Source organism: Salvelinus alpinus, chromosome 19 (assembly GCF_045679555.1).
Source record: "Salvelinus alpinus chromosome 19, SLU_Salpinus.1, whole genome shotgun sequence".
NCBI classification, from domain to species: domain Eukaryota; kingdom Metazoa; phylum Chordata; class Actinopteri; order Salmoniformes; family Salmonidae; genus Salvelinus; species Salvelinus alpinus.
In genome coordinates, this window is record NC_092104.1 from 29,518,076 (window position 1) to 29,545,605 (window position 27,530).

General features: G+C 43.4%; 1 protein-coding gene across 1 annotated transcript; it reads right to left on the reverse strand.

The window, feature by feature from the left end:
• On the reverse strand, window positions 1-27,424 carry LOC139545261 (leucyl-cystinyl aminopeptidase-like). Its single transcript, XM_071352848.1, has 22 exons — window positions 26,789-27,424; window positions 20,292-20,386; window positions 19,975-20,168; window positions 19,705-19,816; window positions 15,595-15,834; window positions 15,117-15,307; window positions 14,579-14,717; window positions 14,257-14,391; window positions 13,991-14,111; window positions 13,540-13,691; window positions 13,245-13,358; window positions 13,019-13,156; window positions 12,760-12,891; window positions 11,928-12,088; window positions 11,381-11,469; window positions 6,557-6,740; window positions 6,016-6,172; window positions 5,722-5,905; window positions 5,395-5,587; window positions 4,714-4,854; window positions 3,814-3,895; window positions 1-3,715 (listed from the first exon to the last, which is right to left on the reverse strand). The coding sequence occupies exons 1-22, from the start codon at window positions 26,808-26,810 to the stop codon at window positions 3,584-3,586; spliced, it is 3,108 nt and encodes a 1,035-aa protein (XP_071208949.1). The 5' UTR covers window positions 26,811-27,424; the 3' UTR covers window positions 1-3,583.
• Window positions 27,425-27,530: the final 106 nt, after the last annotated feature.

Sequence of the window (27,530 nt, forward strand, 5' to 3'; positions counted from 1 at the left end):
TCCAGAAAACATTTTATTCGTCTTTTTTTCATGACATGAAGAGCCTGACAATATTCAGCATCATTCAACCCCAGTGCAAAACAGTTTAAAATGATGAGCAACAATCGAGGTGGGCTTGGCATAGGAATACACTGACAATTCTGCACCCAAGATAGATTTCATAATAGACATATCATAACGGCCAATACGACCTGTCTGTTCCAATGTTTTCAACATGACATCACAACATTCAGAGTGAGAAATAAACCCTCCTTCAGATTGAGACAGTACCAAACAGGAGACATAGCTACAGACATCTGAGGCTTTAGATTAGAAGAGAAGCTACAGTAGAAGCGCAGATATTCATTTGTCATGTTGTTATGTAATAGAAGAGCTCCTTCAGGACATTCAGTGGTTGCCAACATCTAAGCCAATGCTGCTGCAGCAGAGAGGTAGTTAGCCCGCGACCAGTGGAGGCTGCTGAGGAGAGGACGGCTCAAAATAATGGTTGGTACGGAATGGCATCAAAACACATGGAAGCTGTGTTCGATACATTTGATACCATTATTCTGCTCCAGCCATTACCAGATGCCCGTCCTCCCCATTTAACTGTGCCCTAGACACTGATCCATGGTCAGTTTTACATTTGGTTAAGGTCTGAATTGTTGTGTAACTGATCCTAGATCTGTTCCTACAGGGAACTTCTACCCAGAGTCAGACGGGAGGATGATACAATCATCTTCTACCCAGAGTCAGACGGGAGGCTGATACAATCATCTTCTACCCAGAGTCAGACGGGAGGCTGATACAATCATCTTCTACCCAGAGTCAGACGGGAGGCTGATACAATCATCTTCTACCCAGAGTCAGACGGGAGGCTGATACAATCATCTTCTACCCAGAGTCAGACGGGAGGCTGATACAATCATCTTCTACCCAGAGTCAGACGGGAGGCTGATACAATCATCTTCTACCCAGAGTCAGACGGGAGGCTGATACAATCATCTTCTACCCAGAGTCAGACGGGAGTCTCATACAATCATCTTCTACCCAGAGTCAGACGGGAGGCTGATACAATCATCTTCTACCCAGAGTCAGACGGGAGGCTGATACAATCATCTTCTACCCAGAGTCAGACGGGAGGCTGATACAATCATCTTCTACCCAGAGTCAGACGGGAGGCTGATACAATCATCTTCTACCCAGAGTCAGACGGGAGGCTGATACAATCATCTTCCACACATAGACGAAAACAACAGGGCTACCATAGACAACGGAGTACCATAGAGCTCGCACATAGTGAGACAACGTAACCTAGCCCACTAAGCCAGGCTAACCAACGACAGAAGACTGTTGGACTACAGACACAGCTAAAATTGCACTACCCAGGTCTACAGACGCAACACTGTTAGGTCACTCACTAAACTCCTTAAATGGAAAAGACAGAAACAATCAGGCAACCGTGTACTTTAAAAACATACATTGGTATTTAAAGAAGTTGTTGATTTCATTATCACCACCACTTAGATTGAAAATAACCATGGTGCAGCCACCCCTAATATGGATCTACAATTACCTGTGTTTCATACAAGATCCTGAGCCCCTGAAGTGACCCCACATTCATCAGTATACTTTGTTCTTTAGTAAAAACAAAACCATTAAAAGCATTTGACCAGGACTCTTACGTCTATGAGGCATCACACTGTACACACCGTATATATAACCAAAACCAAACAGCAAAAACAAAAAGAAAAAATCTGCACGCACAGAAAACATGAGCATTAAGCAACGTAAGGATAGTAGTAGCATTTACACAATAATTACATCTTCACAAGCATTGTGAGAGAGTGAAATATTCTGTACACAGATTGCCTCGTACGCAAAGGAAAAGTGGTCTTAACTATACACCTTCAATCTGAATAAAGCTAGACAGCAGACCAGGTACATTCATGTTCATCTAACAATGGTTTCAGTATGACATTAACTGTCAAAATGTAACAATGAAAGTTACGTCAACAGAAGTGCTGGGGGGTTTAGTTCACCCAACAACGTTTACACCGGGGGTGCTCAAACTCTTGGGCTTGGTGTACCAAAATATAATCTGAGTGATGAGCTGCGGCCCAAACAAAGGAATCATTTATTTAGAAATATAAAAAGGGAAACAGCTTTTTAGGGTCTTGAAACATGAATCAAATCATAGCCGTATAACTTGACACCTAACAACACATTCTGATTGCCAATATGTTAAAGCAGATTTTCAGCAATTCAACATGACTAATTTCATGTGATTGTACACATTTTGCCACATTTAATGCTAATTCCCTGCAGTTCTACACATTTTGCTATGGCTTATGCCATGTTCCTATGATATCTGTGAGAGTGAATAACAAAATGAAATGAGGGGCACCCTGGAGCTCAGGGCCCCTGGACACGTGCCTTGGATGCCCAGTCAGTAATTCGGCCATGATTACTACAAGGTTTAGATAGCTGGCTAGACTAACTTACTTAGCAATGGATGTTAGCTGACATGGGCTAGTTGATTGACTGACATAACAAGAGGAAAACTGCTGAGGCACTACCAAATGTTGAAATGACACGTTATGTTTTCTACTATGCTGGTAGTAACAGTAAGTTGTGAACCCGACTGACTTCCTAAAAAAAGGAAGTCAGTCGTGGGCCCCCTAGTGGTCCTTGCTGGCCAAACCAAACGTTGTCCCCTGGTTTATACCAACAGACCAAAACACTTCTTGAGGTCTAACAGACGGACAGTGGTGGAAATGTGGTAGTTTAACTTTGGGAGCATCTAAACCCGGGGTCTCAAACTAATGTTGCCCTGAGGGCCGCATTCGCTCTTTAAAAACAAAGATATTTTAAAAGTGCCAAAATCTGCAAAACAAATTGTCCTCTATCCATCATTTTGAGAATTTGATGCTCCCCGACTGTCTAGTTTTCATTTCAGTTATTATTAGTGAGCTGGACAGTCAATAAACGGTATAAATATAGCGCCATTAACATTTTTACACAGTTTAAATTTGGTTTTAGTCATTTTTAGTCCCACATTTTTGGGGGGACACCACTGATCTAAACAGTAAGGTATTTTCCTTCAACATATACACATTCTGGCTGTAGCCTGCTGAGCGTGCCTACTGTACATGGTCACCTAACCCCTTTGTATTGTGTGTCCGCTCTGTAGCCTTACTCTGGCCTTCAACAGACATTCTCCCATCTCCCCATCCTCCCCCAGACAGTAGGACAGTCATTTGTGAAGCACGTTGAGTTTGAAAGAAAGACATGCTGTTGTGATGAAAGCGGTGTGAAGGTTTGGTCGACAGCATAGAGAGAGAGGAGTTAGAGTCCGATTGATACGGGGTCAGATACACAATCTCTAGAGCAACCCTGAGCTGGCTACTACAACTCATAGGAAACCCTGTTCCCTATATAGTGAACTACTCTTGATCATAGTGAAAAAAATAAAGTAGCCACTATATGGGGAATATGATGTCATTTGAGACACAAGCCCTACTATAGTGCAAACACTGCTGTTGCCATGGCAACTTGGCCCTCGGAGCAGGTTGCCGGGAGCGACAGTTGCCAAGCAGCCATGTTAGAGCCAGATTCTGAGTGTTGGGAGGTTCCTGTCCATCCAGAGCTGGTTCAGTCTGATGGTCTCTAAAGCCTCCTTGACGCTACGCATCTGAGACCCCCGCTCCTTCAGACTGGAGAAGAAACCCTGGACCTACACACACAGTTGACATGAGAGAAGACCAACACATACTAGGCATCTGATACACAGACACGATATAGAGTCGGCATGGTTCTGAGGTGTAAGCTCACCTCCTCCAGGTGTGTCTGAGTGGAGAACTGGGAGGTGGTGGACTTGATGATGCTTTGGATGGGATAGGACCCCACTGGGAACCTACACACACACAATCAAAATCAGGCAATTTTTTCACAACAGCCAATAGAAACAGGCCACTTCTCCACAAGAGCCAATCGAAACAGGCCAGGCTCCACAAGAGCCAATCAAAACAGGCTAGGCTCCACAAGAGCCAATCAAAACAGGCTAGGCTCCACAACAGCCAATCAAAACAGGCCCACTGATATCGACTGGGAAACTATTGTTTTTGGGCTCATTGTTCTGTAGGTTGATGCTGTAAGTATGTAAATGTGCACTGACTATACCAAACATTAGGAACACCGTCCTAATATTGAGTTGGACCCCCTTTTGCCCTCAGAACAGCCTCCATTCGTCAGGGCATGGACTCTACAAGGTGGCGAAAGCGTTCCACAGGGAAGCTGGCCCATGTTGACTTCAATGCTTCCCACAGTTGTGTGTACTCGGTTAGATGTCCCTTGGGTGGTGGACCATTCTTGATACACACAGGAAACTGTTGAGCGTGAAAAAGCCAGCAGCGTTGCAGTTCTTGACACAAACCGGTGCACCTGGCACCTACTACCATACCCCGTTCAAAGACACTTAAATATTTTGTCTTGCCCATTCACCCTCTTAAATGGCACACATGCACAATCCATGTCTCAATTGTCTCAAGGCTTAAAAATCCTTCTTTAACCCGTCTCCTCCCCTTCATCTACACGTATTAAAGTGGATTTAACAAGTGACATTAAAAAGGGATCATAGCTTTCACCTGGTCAGTCTGTCATGGAACGAGCAGGTGTTCTTAATGTTTTGTACACTCAGTGTATAATTGATCTAATTCATAAGGTGGCACTCACTTCTCTATGATCCTGTCCCAGTTCTCTTTGACAAAGTCCCAGACGAACAAGTGGCCAACGAAGCCATCGCTCATGGTGCTGATGACCAATGGCAGCTCCTGGGTCTGGATAATCCCTCCCTCGAGCCCCACGCTCAGAATCCTGAAGGAGGAGGTGTTTAGAGTGATGCAGAGACACACACCATAGGCTGCTACAAACATATCAGGGCACAGCTTGGGCACATTTTACATTTTAGCCATTTAGCAGACACTCTCATCCAGAGCGACATAGTTAGTCCATTCATCCTAAAATAGGTAGGTGGGACAACCACATATCTCAGTCATAGTAAGTGCACTTTTCCCCCAATAAAGTAGCTATCAGCAAAGTCAGATCTAGATCTAGTAAGGGGGCAAAAAGTGAAGTGCGAATGTTAGTTCACGAAAGCCTCGGGCATGAGGAGGGGGTGCGAGGAGGGGGTGCGAGAAGAGGGGGAGGGTATTTAAAATACTCCTTGAAGAGGTAGGGTTTCAGATGTTTTCAGGAAGATGGGAAGGGACTCTTCGGTCCTAGCTTCAGGGGGAAGATCAGCTTGAGTACAGCTGTATGTCTCTCTGCACAAACTCTGGGTAGAGGTTAGTTGGCCAGTTAATCTGTCTGTAAATTGATTAAGTACCGTGGGCCCACACTCACTCTCTCCCTTACCATACGATGCTTTGTGGGTCCTGTGTGGAGGCCAGGGCCTGCAGTATCTTGCGTTTCTCAGAGTCATACGTGGTGGAACTGTAGGCCTCCATGAGAGTATGCCATCTGAGGTCAGACTGGGCCGCTACAGAGAACACCACTCGCTGCAGATCACCTGGGATCCTGGAGGAGACAACAGAGCACCACAAGATCACTATAGAATAGATATCTAGCTTTACTACTGATGAAGACCATGGCGGTCAAAAAATCTAAAAGTATATATATTTTTTAAACCAGCAAAAGTATATATTCTTATATTTAAACTCTAAAGTCAGTTGGTGTGTGTACCTACTGTTTGGTTGGAGTTGGTCCACTGGTCGTAGAGGGCCGTGGCCTGGTCAGTACAGTTCTGCCGTCCCAGACTACAGGCCATCTCTAGCAGGGCTGACCTCAGCTCCTGTCTGGACACACTCTCCTCCTCTCCCCAGTCCTGACTGTCCATCAGCTGGCCAAAATGACCCCAAATGTACACCTTAAACACACATTACAAAGTGAAAGCAGTCAGTGTGTCCCAAATGGTGGGACTAGGCTCCAAAACAAGGTACCTGACAATCTAGTGTGTGTGTGCATGCGTGCATTTACCTTCATGCGGGCCACCAGTCTTTGCTCCTGTCTCTTGTCCAGTAGTCTGTAGACAGAGCTGAGCTGTGACAGTGCCTCTGTCAGAGGAGCAGTCTCAGTCTCATTGGTGGCATATTCCAACAGATTTAAAACATGACGGAAGGACACACGACCCAGCCTGATGAGGGGGAGAGAAAAATAGACAATAGATCTGAATGAATTCTGTCTATTTGTGTCTGTTGTCTGTGGAGCTAAAAATGCAGACATTCACACAATCGTACAAGTCCAGGCAGAGCATTAAGGCAGGCCTCCAATTATGATCTTTTTTTTTTTTAAGTGGTCATTGTTGTCATCCTACCTGGTAAAATGAGGTTAAAAATAGATGAATCTATGTATAATCTATTTATAACCTTATTTACCAGGTAGGTTGACTGAGAACATTATTTTTTACAGCATCGACCACAAAAAAAAAAAATGGAGTCTTTCTGAGAGACAGACATCCATCTCCCACCTACTATTATCATTGAGCGTACCATGCCACAGTACAAACACACACACTGACCTGGACAGGGCAAAGATGTTGTGTATGAGTGAAGCGCGGTCGTGGGGTGTGAGTATGTTGATATCAGTCTTAAGAGCATCTATGAGAGTGGCCCAGCCCTCGTCTCCATAGTGAACTATATAGAAGCCTGTGTTCATGTAGTTCAACTTCAGCCACTTCACACTGTCCGACACATTCAGAGTCGCTAATTGGAAACACATAACAATGCACTTAGACACATGGTCATGCTTTTACCTAGAACCTCAGCGCATACAACCAGCAGGCTACTATATACAGTGCCTTCGGAAAGTATTCAGACCCCTTGACTTTTTACACATTTTGTTACGTTACAGCCTTATTCTAAAATGGATTATTACATTTTTTATTAAATCCTCAGCAATCTACACACAATACCCCATAATGACAAAGCGAAAACAGGATTTCAGACATTTTAGCAAATGTATTAAAAATAAAAAACAGAAATACCTTATTTACATAAGTATTCAGACCCTTTGCTATGAGACTCGAAATTGAGCTCAGGTGCATCCTGTTTCCATTGATCATCCTTGAGATGTTTCTACAACTTGATTGGAGTCCACCTGTGGTAAATTCAATTGATTGGACATTATTTGGAAAGGCACACACCTGCCTATATAAGGTCCCACAGTAGACAGTGCATGTCAAAAACCAAGCCATGAGGTCGAAGGAATTGTCCGTAGAGCTCCGAGACAGGATTGTGTCGAGCCACAAACCTGGGGAAGGTTACCAAAAAATCTCTGCAGCATTGAAGGTTCCGAAGAACACAGTGGCCTCCATCATTCTTAAATTGAAGATGTTTGGAACCACCAAGACTCTTCCTAGAGCTGGCCATCTGGCCAAACTGAGCAATCGGGGGAGAAGGGCCTTGGTCAAGGAGGTGACCAAGAACCTGATGGTCACTCTGACAAAGCTCCAGAGTTCCTCTGTGGAGATGGGAGAACCTTCCAGAAGGACAACCATCTCTGCAGCACTCCAACAATCAGGCCTTTATGGTAGAATGGCCAGATGGAAGCCACTCCTCAGTAAAAGACACATGACAGCTGACTTGGAGTTTGCCAAAAGGCACCTAAAGACTCTCAGACAATGAGAAACAAGATTCTCTGGTCTGATGAAACCAAGATTGAACTCTTTGCCCTTGAAGCCAAGCATCATGTATGGAGGAAATCTGTCACCGTCCCTATGGTGAAACATGGTGGTGGCAGCATCATGCTGTGGGGATGTTTTTCAGTGGCAGGGACTGGCAGACTTGTCAGGATCGAGGCAAAGATGAACAGAGCAAAGTACAGAGAGATCCTTGATGAGAACCTGTTCCAGAGCTCTTAGGACCTCAGACTGGGGAGAAGGTTCACCTTCCAACAAGACAACAACCTTAAGCACACAGCCAAGACAACGCAGGAGTGGCTTCGGGACAAGTCTCTGAATGTCCTTGAGTGGGCCAGCCAGAGCCCGGACTTCAACCCGATTGAACATCTCTGGAGAGACCTGAAAATAGCTGTGCAGCGACTCTCCTCATCCAACCTGACAGAGCTTGAGAGAATATGCAGAGAAGAATGGGAGAAACTCCCCAAATACAGGTGTGCCAAGCTTGTAGCTTCATACCCAAGAAGACTCGATGCTGTGATCGCTGCCAAAGGTGCTTCAACAAAGTACTGAGTAAAGGGTCTGAATACTTATGTAAATGTGATATTTCAGGGGGGGTTTTATAAATTGGCAACAATTGTGTTTTTGCTTTGTCATTATGATGTATTGTGTTATAGATTGACGAGGGGAAATGAGGCTGTAACGTAACAAAATGTGGGAAAAGTCAAGGAATCTGAATACTTTCCGAATGCACTGTATATATCCATATTAGAGGTCGACCGATTAAATCGGAATGGCCGATTAATTAGGGCCGATTTCAAGTTTTCATAACAATCGGAAATCTGTATATATATATATATATATTTATTTTTTTACACCTTTATTTAATCTTTATTTAACTAGGCAAGTCAGTTAAGAACACATTCTTATTTTCAATGACGGCCTAGGAACAGATTTTTAACCTTGTCAGCTCGGGGGATCCAATCTTGCAACCTTCCAGTTAACTAGTCCAATGCTCTAACACCTGATTACATTGCACTCCACGAGGAGCCTGCCTGTTACGCAAATGCAGTAAGCTAAGGTAAGTTGCTAGCTAGCATTAAACTTATCTTATAAAAAACAATCAATCAATGACTGTCATTGCTCCAATGTGTACTTAACCATAAACATCAATGCCCTTTCTTAAAATCAATACACAAGTATATATTTTTAAACCTGCATATTTAGCTAAAAGAAATCCAGGTTAGCAGGCAATATTAACCAGGTGAAATGGTGTCATTTCTCTTGCGTTCATTGCATGCAGAGTCAGCGTATATGCAACAGTTTGGGCCGCCTGGCTCTTTGCGAACTAATTTGCCAGAATTTTACGTAATTATGACATAACATTGAAGGTTGTGCAATGTAACAGGAATATTTAGACTCATGGATGCCACCTGTTAGATAAAATACGGAACGGAATAAACGTTTTGTTTTCGAGGTGATAGTTTCCGGATTAGTCAAAGGTATATGGTTTAGAGAGAAATAGTCGACGCGTTATAATTCCTGTAATAACTTGCGGCTGAACTTGAAAGGGGTTCCTTCGTTATTTTACCGTTCATGTCTTCCATAGAGAATGTCTTGATCTACTTCAAATAAGGTCTGTGTTTCGCGGAGGAGCAGACTAACAGGGGACCATGCAGACGAGCTCTGCTTTCTGCACAACAACCTAAGACCCATGAAAGCTGGTGGTTCGTTTTAACATATGTTCATGTTATTTGAGACAAAATTGATTTTATTTATGTATTATATTAAGTTAAAATAAGTGTTCATTGTTCAGTCAGTATTGTTGCAATTGTCATTATTACAAAAATGTGTGTGTATGATATACAGTGGGGAGAACAAGTATTTGATACACTGCAGATTTTGCAGGTTTTCCTACTTACAAAGCATGTAGAGGTCTGTAATTCTTATCATAGGTACACTTCAACTATGAGAGACGGAATCTAAAACAAAAATCCAGAAAATCACATTGTATGATTTTTAAGTAATTAATTTGCATTTTATTGCATGACATAAGTATTTGATACATCAGAAAAGCAGTACTTAATATTTGGTACAGAAACCTTTGTTTGCAATTACAGAGATCATACGTTTCCTGTAGTTCTTGACTAGGTTTGCACACACTGCAGCAGGGATTTTGGCCCACTCCTCCCTACAGATCTTCTCCAGATCCTTCAGGTTTCGGGGCTGTCGCTGGGCAATACGGAGTTTCAGCTCCCTCCAAAGATTTTCTATTGGGTTCAGGTCTGGAGACTGGCTAGGCCACTCCAGGACCTTGAGATGCTTCTTACGGAGCCACTCCTTAGTTGCCATGGCTGTGTGCTTCGTGTCGTTGTCATGCTGGAAGACCCAGCTACGACCCATCTTCAATGCTCTTACTGAGGGAAGGAGGTTGTTGGCCAAGATCTCGCGATACATGGCCCCATCCATCCTCCCCTCAATACGGTGCAGTCGTCCTGTCCCCTTTGCAGAAAAGCATCCCCAAAGAATGATGTTTCCGCCTCCATGCTTCACGGTTGGGATGGTGTTCTTGGGGTTGTACTCATACTTCTTCTTCCTCCAAACACGGCGAGTGGAGTTAGACCAAAAAGCTCTATTTTTGTCTCATCAGACCACATGACCTTCTCCCATTCCTCCTCTGGATCATCCAGATGGTCATTGGCAAACTTCAGACGGGCCTGGACATGCACTGGCTTAAGCAGGGGGACCTTGCGTGCGCTGCAGGATTTTAATCCATGACGGCGTAGTGTGTTACTAATGGTTTTCTTTGAGACTGTGGTCCCAGCTCTCTTCAGGTCATTGACCAGGTCCTGCCGTGTAGTTCTGGGCTGATCCCTCACCTTCCTCATGATCATTGATGCCCCACGAGGTGAAATCTTGCATGGAGCCCCAGACCGAGGGTGATTGACCGTCATCTTGAACTTCTTCCATTTTCTAATAATTGCGCCAACAGTTGTTTCCTTCTCACCAAGCTGCTTGCCTATTGTCCTGTAGCCCATCCCAGCCTTGTGCAGGTCTACAATTTTATCCCTGATGTCCTTACACAGCTCTCTGGTCTTGGCCATTGTGGAGAGGTTGGAATCTGTTTGATTGAGTGTGTGGACAGGTGTCTTTCATACAGGTAACGAGTTCAAACAGGTGCAGTTAATACAGGTAATGAGTGGAGAACAGGAGGGCTTCTTAAAGAAAAACTAACAGGTCTGTGAGAGCCGGAATTCTTACTGGTTGGTAGGTGATCAAATACTTATGTCATGCAATAAAATGCAAATCAATTATTTAAAAATCCTACAATGTGATTTTCTGGATTTTTGTTTTAGATTCCGTCTCTCACAGTTGAAGTGTACCTATGATAAAAATTACAGACCTCTACATGCTTTGTAAGTAGGAAAACCTGCAAAATCGGCAGTGTATCAAATACTTGTTCTCCCCACTGTATATATATATTTATTTTTTTAAATCAGCCGATTAATCGATATCGGACTTTTTTGTCCTCCAATAATCGGTATCGGCGTTGAAAAATCATAATCGGTCGACCTCTAATCCATATGTATCACAAGCAATTAAAATCATAAAGGCTTGCTTGTCCTGAATTAGACAATTCATGAAGTTAGTCAAGCTCACTGACAACTACAGAGCTGAATGTACAGAGTTTTACCGGTCTTGTTCTTTTCCTGTCTTATTATTTACCTGTCTTATTTCTTAGCGTGAAGATCTGTCTGCAGGAAGGGGCAGAGCTACAGCTGTCATTCACATACGTCACAGGGATATGCCACAGGCTGAGGAGAACACAAAGAAAGGTTGGTGTGAATGTGTGTGTGTGAGAGAGTATGTGTGAGAGAGTGTGTGTGTGTGAGAGTGAATGTGCGTGAGAGTGCGTGTGCGTGCATGAGAGTGCGTGTGTGTGTGTGAGAGTGTGTGTGCGTGAGTGTGTGTGTGAGTGTGTGAGAGAGTGTGTGTGAGAGAGTGTGTGCGTGAGAGAGAGTGTGCGTGAGAGAGCGTGTGCGTGAGAGAGCGTGCGCGTGAGAGAGCGTGCGCGTGAGAGAGCGTGCGCGTGAGAGTGTGTGCGTGTGTGTACGCGAGAGTGTGTGTGCGTGAGAGTGTGTATGCGTGAGAGTGTGTGTATGTGAGAGTGTGTATGTGAGAGAGAGTGTGTGTGTGTGAGAATGCGTGTGCGTGAGTGTGCGAGTGCGTGTATGCGTGAGAGTGTGTGCGAGCGAGTGAGTGCATGTCTCACTTAGAGGTGTGTGTGGCATTGTCTGCGGAGAACAGGAAGTGTTCCTGTGTGAGCGTCACGTGACCACCCTTGCGGCTGACGGTGACTAATGGGAAGCCTTTTTGCAGCGTCCATGTTCTCATCATGTCTGACACACTCTCCTGCTGGGGAAGCACCTGGGCCTGGAGCATCCAGAACCAACAATCATCAATAATAAATATAAAGAATCTACTAATTTGACTATTCATCACCATGGGAGAGAGATGGAGTATCAGCATCAGTAGTACTAATACAACAGACACGACACCCCTACGTAATACAACAGACACGACACCCCCACGTAATACAACAGACACGACACCCCCACGTAATACAACAGACAAGACACCCCCACGTAATACAACAGACACGACACCCCCACGTAATACAACAGACACGACACCCCCACGTAATACAACAGACACGACACCCCCACGTAATACAACAGACACGACACCCCCACGTAATACAACAGACAAGACACCCCCACGTAATACAACAGACACGACACCCCCACGTAATACAACAGACAAGACACCCCCACGTAATACAACAGACAAGACACCCCCACGTAATACAACAGACAAGACACCCCCACGTAATACAACAGACAAGACACCCCCACGTAATACAACAGACAAGACACCCTCACTTAATATAACAGACAAGACACACCCACTTAATACACAGACAGGGTGACCGTTGTGAAAAGAGGAAGGATATGGCGCCAGATTTTACAGCCGCAAAATAAGGAACCTGTGAAAATAACTAATCAGGAAACGGAGATAGAGTGTCTCAGACAGACCACACCTACCTGGGTGAGACTGTTCCAGAGGTCTTCAGTAACAGTGTTAGATCCTCTGTAGTTATCCAGGTATTCCATGAGTCCTTTCCTGAACTGACCGTCTGGCAGAGTGGTTTTCAACATCAGCAGGAGGGAAGCACCCTAGAGACACACACGGACACAGACAGACAGACAGACACATTACTGCTGTGACTACAGCACCAATATCCTTCACTCTACTAATCAATTAACTTTTAAGCACATTTGTGAGTAAAGCTCAAGACTGTACCTTCTCATAGGTGACAGAGTCAAACATCTCAGACACCTGCTCAGGTGTGGTCACCTGGGATGACACTGACACTGGGTGGGAGGAGTTTAAAGAATCTTTGGCCATGGCCTTAAAGCGCACCCCCAGGAACACATTGCCCTGGAGACAGAGAAGACAGATCATCAATCCACGGTTATCTAAACCTACACTGACACAGCACCTGCATGTGTGACGTGGTGCTGCTTACTAGGTCCAGCTGTGGGAACTCTGTCATTAGGGACGTGTACTGCCAGTAGGTGGCGAAGCCTTCGTTCAGCCACAGGTCATTCCACCAATGCATCGTCACCAGGTTCCCAAACCACTGACACACATCACAACGGAATTAGAACAGTTTTATGACCGCTTTATAACACTATCATAATGAGCATTACAGCACTGTTATAGCAACTGCATAAAACAGCATTAAGACTGCTGAGATACACATATGTTCCATCACCTTGTGGTAGCCTACACACACACACACACACCAGACAAACACACACCTGGTGAGCGAGCTCGTGGGCTACGACGTTAGCGATGAGTTGTTTGTCGAGAGGAGAGGACTGGTTTTCCACCAGCAGGCTGGTCTCTCTAAAGGTGATCAGACCCCAGTTCTCCATCGCTCCCGCCAGAAAGTCTGGGATAGCCACCAGGTCTGGAGGAGGTGGAGAGAAGGAAGGAAGAGTAGAGAGAGAGAGGGACGGAAAGGTGGAGGGGTAAATACCAAGGCATATTTTGTGTCTCATTATCGAAAACATTACACTTTTCTCTCACACATTTTCAAATGAATCTTCTGGCCTTCATACTACAATGCATTCAGAAAGTATTCAGAACCCTTTACTTTTTCCACATTTTGTTACAGCCTTAATATAAAAATATGAAATCCCTAATCGATGAGTTTATTGTGTGAGGGCTGAGTGTCTGTGTGTTGTGTCTTTCTGTGTAACCTCTCACCTAGTTTCCTCAGAGGGTAGGCGATTTCAAAGAAGGTGTTGTAGAAGTGCAGCAGCTTGGAGGCTGTGTCCAGAGCATAGTGTGTGTGTTCCTTCTTCTCTGGCACAGAGTACACTGACACCTAGAACACACACACCATAGAAATTGAATAAATACATTAGATCCCAAAATAGGGGGATAGGCACAGAGTAGACAGTTGCATTCCAGTGTTTTGCAGGCCATAGAAATAGTGTGAATATATTGTGAGGCAGGGATTCTGTATGTACCAGTGTATTGGAAACGTTTCTAGTGATGCTGGTGAAGTTGGCTACGATGAAGGCCACCAGGTAGGTGCTCATATTAATGCCAGTCTGCTCAAACTCATCCTCCAACAGGCCGCTGGGTAATGTAGTCGTCTTAGCCTGGGGAACACAACAACAGTTATATTAACAGATTATTTAATCACTGGCATTCTTCATGTCAAGTGTCTCCAGTAATCAGTTGATATCACACATCACGTATTTGATTTTGTAATGTATTGATGCATGTTTACCACTTAAAAACACACTGGTGCAGGCAAACTCTCGAGCGCGTGCACACACACATTACCTGGGGCATGTTGGACAGAGTGATGTATCCAGGCTCCCTTGTGATCCTGACCAGGAAAGTGGCTTTAAAGGCCGGCTCGTCAAAACAGGGGAAGGCCTTCCTGGCTGCCTGGGGCTCAAACTGGGTGGCAGCTAGGACCCTGAGGAGAGGGTGGCCAGAGTCACACAAAGAGCGAGGACTAGGCTCAAACTGGGTGGCAGCTAGGACCCTGAGGAGAGGGTGGCCAGAGTCACACAGAGAGCGAGGACTAGGCTCAAACTGGGTGGCAGCTAGGACCCTGAGGAGAGGGTGGCCAGAGTCACACAGAGAGCGAGGACTAGGCTCAAACTGGGTGGCAGCTAGGACCCTGAGGAGAGGGTGGCCAGAGTCACACAGAGAGCGAGGACTAGGCTCAAACTGGAGTTGTAGTTTACTACGTCAACAAACATTGTCAAGTTTACACACTATTACAGAATGCATCTCACTGCATTCACCCTGAGTTAAGATGTTATTTTTAGAGCAAACTTTAGTACATCGTTATAAAAATAATTTTGCTTACCTCTTGGCTCCAGTCTTGTCGTTGTAGGAGCTGTTGTAGAAGCCGTCATAGGTGTGTGAGAGGTTGGCTGCATAGTCCAACGTTAACACACACACCTGGCCTATCTTCAGATCCTCTGGGAAGCTGACAGCTATCTGCTGCCATGGTTTATACTCCAACACCTTCACCTCAACACTCTTATCCTCTCCAACCTGGAAGGGTTATAGTAAAAACAGCATTTAATAAGGTAAAACATAGTCTAATAAAACATTACTGAGCAAGGGAAAACAACTATCTAGGGAAAACATCATTATCGAGGTAAAACAATTTATCTTCACAGGGGAAGCAAATCTTACTCTCTCTACACTGCTAGTCAGACAGTTACACACTGTGCATTAATATAAGAATGATTACAGTTAAAAATCGAAACCTATAAAGATGTATTTCTCTTCATATTATTTTCAAGTAAATAGCAATGGCACGGCTGATCATAGGCTACCTGGAAGGTTGCCTTGGTGATAATGAGTTCAGAGCTGTGCAGAACTATGCGCTTGGTGTCATGTAGTATTGTCATGTTGATGACAGTGCGGCCAGTGAAGGTCATGGAAGTCAGGTTAGGGGTCAAGGAGAGGTCATAGTTCACAGGCCGTACACTGGCTGGGAGTCGGAGCTCATTCCAGGGAAACAGCTCCCCATTGGTGCTGTTAGGAGTGGAGGAGTTAGCCTTACCACAGCCAGCCTGGGGAGAAAGAGGATCAACACAGTGAATACACACAGTTACTTCAGAAAGTATTCACACACCTTGATTTTGTTGTGTTACAGCCTGAATTTTAAATGGATTAAATTGAGAATGTGTGTCACTGCACTACACACAATACCCCAGAATGTCAAAGTGGAATTATGTTTTTCAACATTTTTACAAATTAATTCAAATTTAAGGCTGAAATGTTTTGAGTCAATAAGTATTCAACCTCTTCGTTATGGCAAGTCTAAATAAGTTCAGGAGTAAACGTGCTTAACAAGTCACATAATAAGATGCATGGACTCACTCTGTGTGCAATAATAGTGTTTAACATGATTTTTGAATGACTACCTCAACACTGTACCCCACACATTCAATTATCTGTAAGGTCCCTCAGTCGAACAGTGAATTTCAAAAACAGATTCAACTACAAAGACCTGGGAGGATTTCCAATGCCTCGCAAAGAAGGGCACCTTTTGGTAGATGGGTAAAATAAAAAGAAGCAGACATTGAATATTCCTTTGAGCATGGTGAATTTAATAATTACACTTTGGATAGTGTATCATTACACCCAGTCACTATACAGATACAGGTGTCATTCCTAACTCAGTTGCCAGAGAGGAAGGAAACCTCTCAGGGATTCCACCATGAGACCAATGGTGACTTTATAAACAGGTACAGTGTTTAACCTGTTGAGGACAGAGGGCGCTGTTTTCACTTTGGGGGAAAATCGTGCCCAATTTAAACGGCCTCGTACTCAATTCTTGCTCGTACAATATGCATATTATTATTACTATTGGATAGAAAACACTCTCTAGTTTCTAAAACCGTTTGAATTATATCTGTGAGTAAAACAGAACTCATTTTGCAGCAAACTTCCTGATCAGGAAGTGGAAAATCTGAAAACGATGCTCTGTTCTAGGGCCTGCCTATAAATGGGCTTGATACGTATAAGTATACATGCACATCATACACCTTCCACTAGATGTCAATAGGCAGTGAGAGAAGAAATGGAGTGTTTATCTTGGTCTGAGGTGGATTAAAAGCTCTTGGCATGACGTGTCACCCATTTCCTGTTTTCTGGAAAGCGCGAGAAGGAGCCTGGGATTGCCTTCTGGAAAGCTGTCGTTATAGACCACTAATATCTCCGGCTTTGATTTTATTTGATAAATGTGACAATATCATCGTAAAGTATGTTTTTTCAATATAGTTTTATTAGATTATTGAAATTTGTTCGGGACGTTAGGCGTGTTGCGTTGTGTGCCTTTGTTCAGGAAGGAGAGCTTCGCGCTACTTTGCTAGCTTTCTGTGCTAATTGACTGGAGAAGAGGACGTTCTAAAACCAAACAACGATTGTTCACGACAAAGGACCCCTTGTACAACATTCTGATGGAAGATCGTCAAAAGTAGGACCCATTTTATGATGCTATTTCATATATCTGTCGAACATGTGTACTATTAGGTAGCGCCCAGATTTTGGGCACGCTCTCGCTATAACATAAGCTGGATGTCGTAATGAAGTTATTTTTAGAATTCTAACACGGCGATTGCATTAAGAACTAGTGTATCTATCATTTCCTATACAACATGTATTTTTTAGTCATGTTTATGAATAGTTATTTGGTCAGAATAGGTGAGTTTTAGAAAAATATCCGCACATTCTGGGAAAAAGATGCTACGTTAGCACAATGTATAACCACTGATTTCAGCTCTAAATATGCAAATTTTCGAACAAAACATAAGTGTATGTATAACCTGATGTTATAGGACTGTCATCTGATGAAGGTTTATGAAGGTTAGTGAAAATTAATATATTTTGCTGGTTTATTCGCTATCGCTAACGTGCCTATTGCTAACGTGCCTTGATGAATGAATGCGGTAGTGTGGTAGGCTATTGTAGTAAGCTAATATAATGCTATATTGTGTTTTCGCTGTAAAACACTTTAAAAAATCGGAAATATTGGCTGGATTCACAAGATGTTTGTCTTTAATTTGCTGTACACCATCGATTTTTCAGAAATGTTTTATGACGAGTATTTAGGTATTTCACGTTGGTCTCTATAATTACTCTGGCTGCTTCGGTGCTATTTTTGACGGTATGTGATGGTAGCTGCAATGTAAAACTGATTTATACCTCAAATATGCACATTTTTCGAACAAAACATAGATTTATTGTGTAACATGTTATAGGACTGTCATCTGATGAAGTTGTTTCTTGGTTAGTTTGGTTGGATCTTGGTTAGTTATGTTGGTTTTGTGCATGCTACCTGTGCTGTGAAAAATGTCTGTCCTTTTTTGTATTTGGTGGGGGGCTAACATAAATATACGTGGTGTTTTCGCTGTAAAACATTTTAAAAATCGGACATGTTGGCTGGATTCACAAGATGTGTATCTTTCATTTGTGTATTGGACTTGTTAATGTGTGAAAGTTAAATATTTCTAAAAAATATTTTTTGAATTTTGCGCTCTGCCTTTTCAGTGGAATGTGGGAGGAGTTCCGCTAGCGGAACCCCGGAGCCAGACAGGTTAATGGCTGTGATAGGAGAAAACTTAACATTGTTAAGTCTGGTTCATCCTTGGGAGCAATTTCCAGACGCCTGAAGGTTTCACGTTCATCTGTACAAACCATAGTACGCAAGTATAAACACCATGGTACCACCAGCCATCATACTGCTCAGGAAGGGGACGTGTTCTGTCTTCTAGAGATTAACGTACTTTGGTGCGAAAAGAGCAAATCAATCCCAGAACAGCAGCAAAGGACCTTGTGAAGATGCTGGAGGAAACAAGTACAAAAGCATCTATATCCACAGTAAAACGAGTCCTATATCGACATAACCTGAAAGGCCGCTCAGCAAGGAAGAAGCCACAGCTTCAAAACCGCCATAAAAAAGCCAGACTACGGTTTGCAACTGCACATGGGGACAAAGATCGCTCTTTTTGGAGAAATGTCCTCTGGTCTGATGAAACAAAAATAGAACTGTTTGGCCATAATCGTTATGTTTGGAGGAAAAAGGGGGAGCCTTGCAAGCCGAAGAACACCATCCCAACCGTGAAGCACGGGGTGGCAGCATCATGTTGTGGGGGTGCTTTGCTGCAGGAGGGACTGGTGCACGTCACAAAATAGATGGCATCATGAGGCAGGAAAATTATGTGGATATATTGAAGCAACATCTCAAGACATCAGTCAGGAAGTTAAAGCTTGGTCGCGAATGGGTCTTCCAAATGGACATTGACCCCAAACATACTTCCAAAGTTGTGGCAAAATGGCTTAAGGACAACAAAGTCAAGGTATTGGAGTGGCCATCACAAAGCCCTGACCTCAATTCCACAGAAAATGTGTGGGCAGAACTGAAAAAGCGTGAGCGAGCAACGAGGCCTACAAACATGACTCAGTTACACCAGCTCTGTCAGGCGGAATGGGCCAAAATTCACCCAATTTATTGTGGGAAGCTTGTGGAAGGCTACCCGAAACGTTTGACCCAAGTTAAACAATTTAAAGGCAATGCTACTAAATACTAATTGAGTGTATGTAAACTTCTGACCCACTGGGAATGTGATGAAAGAAATAAAAGCTGAAATAAATCTACTATTATTCTGACATTTTACATTCTTAAAATAAAGTGATGATCCTAACTGACCCAAGACAGGGAATTTTTACTAGGATTAAATGTCAGGAATTGTGAAAACTGAGTTTAAATGTATTTGGCTAAGGTGTATGTAAACTTCCGACTTCAACTGTATACACACACACACCATCTTGCCCTTTTGGCACTGGTACCACTTCCCGTACCTGTGGAGGCCAATGCAGGAGCCACACACTTTTCACATAGACAAACCCCCGACACTCCAACACACACACACCCCTACCTTAGTGAAGGTACAGCCAGGCAGGGAGTAGAGAACCATCGCCATGGATGCGACCAGTACCAAGATGAACACGCCCACCACCAGCATACGAGCCGAGGGGCAGGAACATGACCTGACCAAAAAAACAAAAAACAGTATTTACAAATCTATAAATATAATATTTATCTTTAGTATTGTTTATGTTATTGTTTTTCATTTACTGTAAAGTGTACTGGGATGTTTAAATTCACTTTAAATAAAGTTTGATTGGATTTGAAAAGTAAAAAGGACCTGGGTGGAGTGTGTCTGTTGTAAGGGGAGGAGCTAGGATTGTGGGTGGCGCTTCTGTTAATGAAGGACATGCCCAGTAGGCAGGCTGACGACTCATAGTCCTCCTCCTCATCGTCCAGGTCGTTCTCTCCCAGACCTCGCACCAGCAGACGGGAGCTACGGGGCTCGTACACCACCTCATCTGGTTCCAACGCCTGGAGGAGGGAGGTGGAAGAGGGGGGACAATATGAAAATCTGGAAAAAGTCAAACAGTTAGAAGAGACGGGACAACTGATGGGTGGATGGGTTAATGTCAGTGCTGTATAGTATGTAATTACCGGGAAGGCTGTAGAGTCTTTAGCCAGGTCCACCACGTCAGGTTCCTCCTCAAACATACTGTTCTCTATCATGTTCCTGGGCAGGGACGCTCGCTCTGGTTACACACACAAACAAACAAAAAGGTTAATACACACACACACACACACACAGGCGTTCAATAAAATGTGTGTATGTGTGTGTGTGGCTCCATTTCTATTGATTATCCCCTGTGTCTCTACAGACAAACGCTCAACTCTCTCTAATTCAATAATAACAACAGTTGTCAAACTGTATAAAATGTCCCATTCTCTCCTGTAATAAGACCAAGTATTCTGAAGTCCCAGCGTGTGTCTGTGAATAGTGGGTGTACCGTGTAGGCTAAGTGAAGAGCTAGAACAAAGCCATCTCATACACCTAGTACGTTCGTTCCATTGTGTGTTTTCCATTGTGAGAAAGTGTGCGTGTTGGTAGGGCCTAGCTGCCTACACTAAGTTAACAAGAGAAAGCTAAATGAAGCCATCAGTTTCCCCTATCCCTTCCTGCAGCAGACATAGTCCTGATTCAGAGGTCATCTGGTCTGCAGCACTGCAGCCAGTCTTGCTCCTAATAATATGGAGCTGAATCGGGCTTATGTAAAAAATACCCAGATCAAAAGAAGAACCATAGCAACCTTAGCTTCTTCTGACTCACACCAACCCGACAGACCTAATGCCATGTTAGAACAACTAGTATTATAGTGTCAAATGAGGCTGTTCTATAAATGTGGTATTTGTTATTCAGACCAAAATGACGGCACCTCAAACTGAAACAGCAAGGGCTGTATCGGAAACTGAAACAGCAAGGGCTGTATCGGAAACTGAAACAGCAAGGGCTGTATCGGAAACTGAAACAGCAAGGGCTGTATCGGAAACTGAAACAGCAAGGGCTGTATCGGAAACTGAAACAGCAAGGGCTGTATCGGAAACTGAAACAGCAAGGGCTGTATCGGAAACTGAAACAGCAAGGGCTGTAGCGGAAACTGAAACAGCAAGGGCTGTAGCGGAAACTGAAACAGCAAGGGCTGTAGCGGAAACTGAAACAGCAAGGGCTGTAGCGGAAACTGAAACAGCAAGGGCTGTAGCGGAAACTGAAACAGCAAGGGCTGTAGCGGAAACTGAAACAGCAAGGGCTGTAGCGGAAACTGAAACAGTAAGGGCTGTATCGGAAACTGAAACAGAAAGGGCTGTAGCGGAAACTGAAACAGCAAGGGCTGTAGCGGAAGCAGCAGTGAAATGGAAAGTGTCAGCAGCAGCTCAACACACTTTTCCTGTTTTCACCAAACATACACAGAAATATATGTTTATCCTATAGCCTACACCACAGTGAAAACAACCTGTCTGTCAGCTGAACAAGGCATAACCTCTGGACATTTCAGCTCCATACATAGGCCTACTAGTGCACTCACAATTTCCAGGAAAGGATTCCCCCCATCAGTTAGGCTTTTCACAAAGGCCTTGTGCATTCTGAATTGCGGCAGGCTAGGCTAATGAAATAACATACTTGGAATATTTTTCAAATAGTCAATTAAGCTTTAATGAAAAAGCCCCCACAGAGAAAGGCAGCTGTGTCTATTGACTAGTAGTGTGTGTCTGTGTGTTCTAACTCGAAAAGACAGAAGTCCTTTATTTGCTGTAATAAAGCTGTTGAGCCATAAAGCAGACAGCAGAGCTAGAGCAGGAGAGTACAGTCAGTGCTACTGAGCCTAGAGAAAGAACCTTCTGGTCCTTATCAGGAGGTTAAGCACACACACAGACACCACAGAGATGGGATAAGAAGCCCAATCAAATGTACAGGCCTGAACAAGTAACCAGTTGAGTGAGTTAAGAGGAAAATAAAATATGATTGAGCTGTGTAGGATAAACTCAACTGTGACATAATGTAGCCTGCCTTCTCGGTTGTGTCACTTGCAGTTGCTAGTGCGTATGTTGCACAGGGCTCAACGTGTCTCCAACAGCTCGATGTGCTTTTAGAACAGATAAACAAATGCACTAAGCTAAAGCAGTCACAGACTGTAAATAAGACTACACACTGCTTGGCCTAGGCTGGCCTGAGTAACCAAAACAAGAGGAGATAGCATCTTTGAGTAGCAGAAAATTGTGGGCTACATATCCAATTCGAATTTTATCAATGATTGTTGTTATTTACAGGAGATACATGTAACATTTCCACCTGCCACTAACACCAAATGTCTATTACATTTCACAGGGATAGACATTAAGGTCTGAGAAAGGCACTTGCCCATGAGGCGAGTCAGAAGTATTTTTGGGACAAAGATGAAGATCGCTTGCCCAAAAATGCTATTTTCACCTACACACAGGAGAGGAACCAGAAAGACCAGACTACTGGAATTATTTGCATTTTGTTGTTATCAGTGAGCGATAGCAGTAGTAGCAAAGGAATAGAAATCCACAAGAGTAAAACATATTTTAGAACGCTGGTTAATACATGCACACATACAACAGCCCTCTGGTGGCGACTGGAAGAAGAAAACACATCCAGCTTGCATCACATTAGAAATAAACTAAACTCAGACAGGCTTTACCTTGGCATATAACCCAGTGGGCTAAACCAATCCGAGTTGTGTTTCCTCACTTTCCTGAGTGGTAGGGTTTAATATTTTCCTGGTATTTTACAAATGTTCTATCCATCCCGAGAATAAATCCCCTTTCACCTGGGATAAACCGGTATTTCCTGACAAAATCGTTAGTGTCATTCTAAAGCATATAAATGTCTGGATTTCATTAGAGCTTTGATCGGCATGAAAATTAAAGTCTGATGCTACCTGAGCCATTCATTAAAGACATTTTATGACCCCTACATTAAATACATTTTATGAGCCCAAGCCCAAATGATTGTGCCATTATCCAATACATCGCCTATGATATGATATATAGGCTACCACACATTACGCACAACAGAAAAACATAAAAGCCCATAGATGTAGCGATGCTCTCTTGGGTAAATAAATTAAACAGGTTCCAGGAGGCTAATCTTTTTTAGTCTGGACTGTATTACTTTACTGTATTGTATTATACAAACTGGAATTACGCACGTCGTTCAGAACATGAAGCTGGGAGAGAACATGCGATGCTGGTACAGGATATGCAGCCTACAAAGTTACCATTATAGGCTAGCGAATTTGATTAGACTTTTGAAATATAATAGGGCCTATTTAAAATTTAAAAAATTAAGCATTAGTAGGCTGACACACACTACCATTCAAAAGTTTGGGTTCACTTAGAAATGTCCCTGTTTTTGAAGAAAAGCTCATTTTCTGTCCATTAAAATAACATAAAATTGATCAGAAATACAGTGTAGACATTGTTAATGTTGTAAATGACTACTGTAGCTGGAAACAGCAGATTTTTTATGGAATATCTACATAGGCGTACAGAGGCCCATTATCAGCAACCATCACTCCTGTGTTCCAATGGCACGTTGTGTTAGCTAATCCAAGTTTATAATTTTAAAAGGCTAATTGATCATTAGAAAACCCTTTTACAATTATGTTAGCACAGCTGAAAACTGTCGTGCTGATTAAAGAAGCAATAAAACTGGTCTTCTTTAGACTAGTTGTGTATCTGGAGCATCAGCATTTGTGGGTTCGATTACAGGCTCAAAACAGCCAGAAACAAAGAGCTTTCTTCTGAAACTCGTCGGTCTATTCTTGTTCTGAGAAATGAAGGCTATTTCATGCAAGAAATTGCCAAGAAACTGAAGATCTCGTACAACACTGTGTACTACTCCCTTCACAGAACAGCGCAAACTGGCTCTAACCAGAATAGAAAGAGGAGTGGGAGGCCCCGGTGCACAACTGAGCAAGAGGACAAGTAGATTAGAGTGTCTAGTTTGAGAAACAGACGCCTCACAAGTCCTCAACTGGCAGCTTCATTAAATAGTACCCGCAAAACAGCAGTCTCAACATCAACAGTGAAGAGGCGACTCCGGAATGCTGGCCTTCTAGGCAGAGTTACAAAGAAAAAGCCATATCTCAGACTGGCCAATAAAAATAAAAGATTAAGATGGGCAAAAGAACACAAGACACTGGACAGAGGAACTCTGCCTAGAAGGCCAGCATCCCGGTATCGCCTCTTCACTGTTGACGTTGAGACGGGTACTATTTAATGCAGGACTGAATCACTTCATAGAATATATCTATTGTTCCCTGGATGGCAAATAGATGGTATTATAGCGCAGCTGTTTAACAGAAAGGCCGAAATGGACCGCAACTGCTCAGCTACAGCGACTGACACATATCAGTTTGCTACTAGCTAATTTTGCAGTCTGGTCGACATGGATTGATTGTAAAAAATAAACGTAAATCTATTGACAATAAAATGAGGGGGAAGAGCTGGAGAACAACGTGACAGCTATGAACAAACAACCACCGGAAAATCAGGAAGATGACGGCGGGGAAATGCAGCTAGCTAATGTGGCTCCGGTGGCTAAAAGAAGGATACGGTCGATTCAAGAAGAACACAGAAAGTTCCAAGAGAAATGGACAGAATTTTTTTGTACTGCATGGTGGGACTAGCTCACTTTGTCTTATTTGCCAGAAGGCAGTCAATTGTTTTAAACGAGCAAATTTAGAGCGACATTTCCAGTCACACCATGACAAAACATATCTGCCACAAAGCAACCTCAGAAACAACAAAATAGCGCTACTCAAAGGACAAAAACAAATAAACAGATCTAACACTGTTGCAGAGAAAACGACAGAGGCAACATATGAGATTGCTAGGATACTCGCAAGAAACAAGAAGGCCTTCACAGACACGGAAATGTAAAATAATGTTTTTTGGCCTCAGCCTAAATATTGTATGCTGATTTCACAAAAAAGGAAGCTATTTTAAAGCAAATTAAGGGACTGCAACTCTGCAAGAGAGAGGATATTCCCGAATATCATCGAATCATTCATCAGGAAGCACTTGTGGCTAAACTCAAAATGTGACGTACAGAATTTGATGCAGCAAGTCGTGCGCGTGGTGAACATTATTATTGCGAGGGCACTGAATCACCGGCAATTCTGCCAGTTGCTGGAGGAAACCCAGACAGAATACAGCGACATGATATTTTACAATGAGGTGATATGGCTGTCTGGTGGCAGTTTTGGAAATATTTTTCCTCAAATCCGTGAATTTGTTGCAAGCAAGGGCAGAGAGGAGCCAGAGCTGGATGATCCACAGTGGATATTAAAGCTGGCTTTTTGAACTGACTTCACCTGAACGAATAGTCCCCAACTCCAAGGGAAAGCTAAAACTCCAGGCAAAATGCTGCGTGTGGTCACAGCATTTCAAAATAAAATCACCACACGGTTCATACCTGACAAGACTATTTCTTAATTTCCCATTACTCAGAGCAGTCACCACATCCAACCCAGACATACTGCAACATTTTAGCTATGATGCATTTGTGCGTGTGTTGGAAGAGTTGGAGTTTGAGTCAAGATTCAAGGATAACGTCATTGAGAACCCCTTTCGTGTGCCTGTGTCATCTCTGGCCCCAGTCATCACAGCCCTCTGTCCTGACCGTGCTGGACTAGTGAGATTGTTGAGCTGCAGGCAAATGACACATTGCCAGGTGAACTAAGATCAGATGTTTCTGGGGCCTTGTGTCAGACTCATAGTATCCACTAATGAAGCAGTGTGTGCAAAGGGTGACAATTTTTGTCAGCACTTATTCATGTGAAGCAACATTTTCAACAATGAACATTGTGAAATAATAACAGAAAAACAGACAGGCCAATGCACACCTGGTTTGCCTCACAAGGATAGCAACAACATACTATACATTTAGAATTAATTCAGTCAAGGAGCAGAAGGGACATTTTCCCTCATCCAATTTATGGGTCTTATACATGTGATGTAGCCTATTTGGTGTATGTATGTATATATTTACATGTGCGCTATTGCTCTGAATTTGCTCTCATTTGATAATTGATAATATTGGAATTAGAAGTACAACAAATTAAATATGTGTGCAGTCCTCTGAATGATTGTCTCAACCCCAAGTAGCCCCCTTACAAAAGAAATAGTGAGTAACACTGCTTTAATGGGTTAAATATATAGACCCTCGGCTGAAAAGAGTCAAAAGTTAACCCTGACCTCAGCCCGACTGGGGAATGTGTCCCCAAGTGAATGTCACACAGAACTAAAGCTACAGATCACAGTCTACTCAGGCAAACTCTGTCAGAGATACACTGGCTATTTTAATTTAGCTGTACTCCAAGGCCAGGCGTAGTTAGCCATGTTTCTATCAGCTAACGTACCCATCATTACAAGTGTATGAAAGCTGATTAGTTCGTACCAAAACTGCCGCCTGGCTATCAAGAGCCTGACACTTGTTGACTTGGAACGTTATGTAGGTAACCGTCCGCAAGCTAAAATGCTAGTTAGCTAACTACCTAACGTTACTACAGAAATTGTGGCTGGCTGGAAAGTATGGGGAGCAGCTAGGTAGCGTCATCATTATTCCTTACCACTGTCAAATGGGTCCTCCATGACAAGATATCTGAAAGAGCCGAGCTGTCCTCACTTCACTGATAATAACAGCACGCCGCAGGAGGTCACGACAGCTAAACAAACTCCACTACCACAGACAAGCTGATGCTACTCGCCTAGTGCTGGCTGAGCTATCAGCCCCGATCAGTCCACTGTGTAGCTGCAGTCTGTGGGCTAACTTGGCTGCTAGCTACTTATCACACACTAGCTAGCTGCCACAAACACGGTTGGTGAAGTTATTAGCGTGTGCGATCAAATTAATTAAATATGATCAATCATCCAAACGATTCGCCATGCATTTAAATTACTGCTTCCTTCCTTCGTCTCCACCCGGCAATGACTGTAGGAAGAGTTGATGCAAAGAGTCAATATTTGCAGTGTTGACCCTTCTTTTTCAAGACCTCTGCAATCCGCCCTGGGATGAAATCAATTCACTTCTGGGCCACATCCTGACTGATGGCAGCCCATTCTTGCATAATCAATGCTTGGAGTTTGTCAGAATTTGTGGGTTTTTGTTTGTCCACCCGCCTCTTGAGGATTGACCACAAGTTCTCAATGGGATTAAGGTCTGGGGAGTTTCCTGGCCATGGACCCAAAATATTGATGTTTTGTTCCCCGAGCAACTTAGTTATCACTTTTGCCATATGGCAAGGTGCTCCATCATGCTGGAAAAGGCATTGTTCGTCACCAAACTGATCCTGGATTGTTGGGAGAAGTTGC

Bases quoted from the DNA above. Each gene is read 5' to 3' on its own strand.
- LOC139545261 (XM_071352848.1), bottom strand. From the start codon at position 26,810: ATGGAGGACCCATTTGACAGTG. The intron at 20,169-20,291 runs GTAATTACATAC...TCCCTCCTCCAG, and splicing joins AAGACTCTACAGCCTTCCCG to GCGTTGGAACCAGATGAGGT. The intron at 3,716-3,813 runs GTGAGCTTACAC...CTGTGTGTGTAG, and splicing joins CTCAGACACACCTGGAGGAG to GTCCAGGGTTTCTTCTCCAG.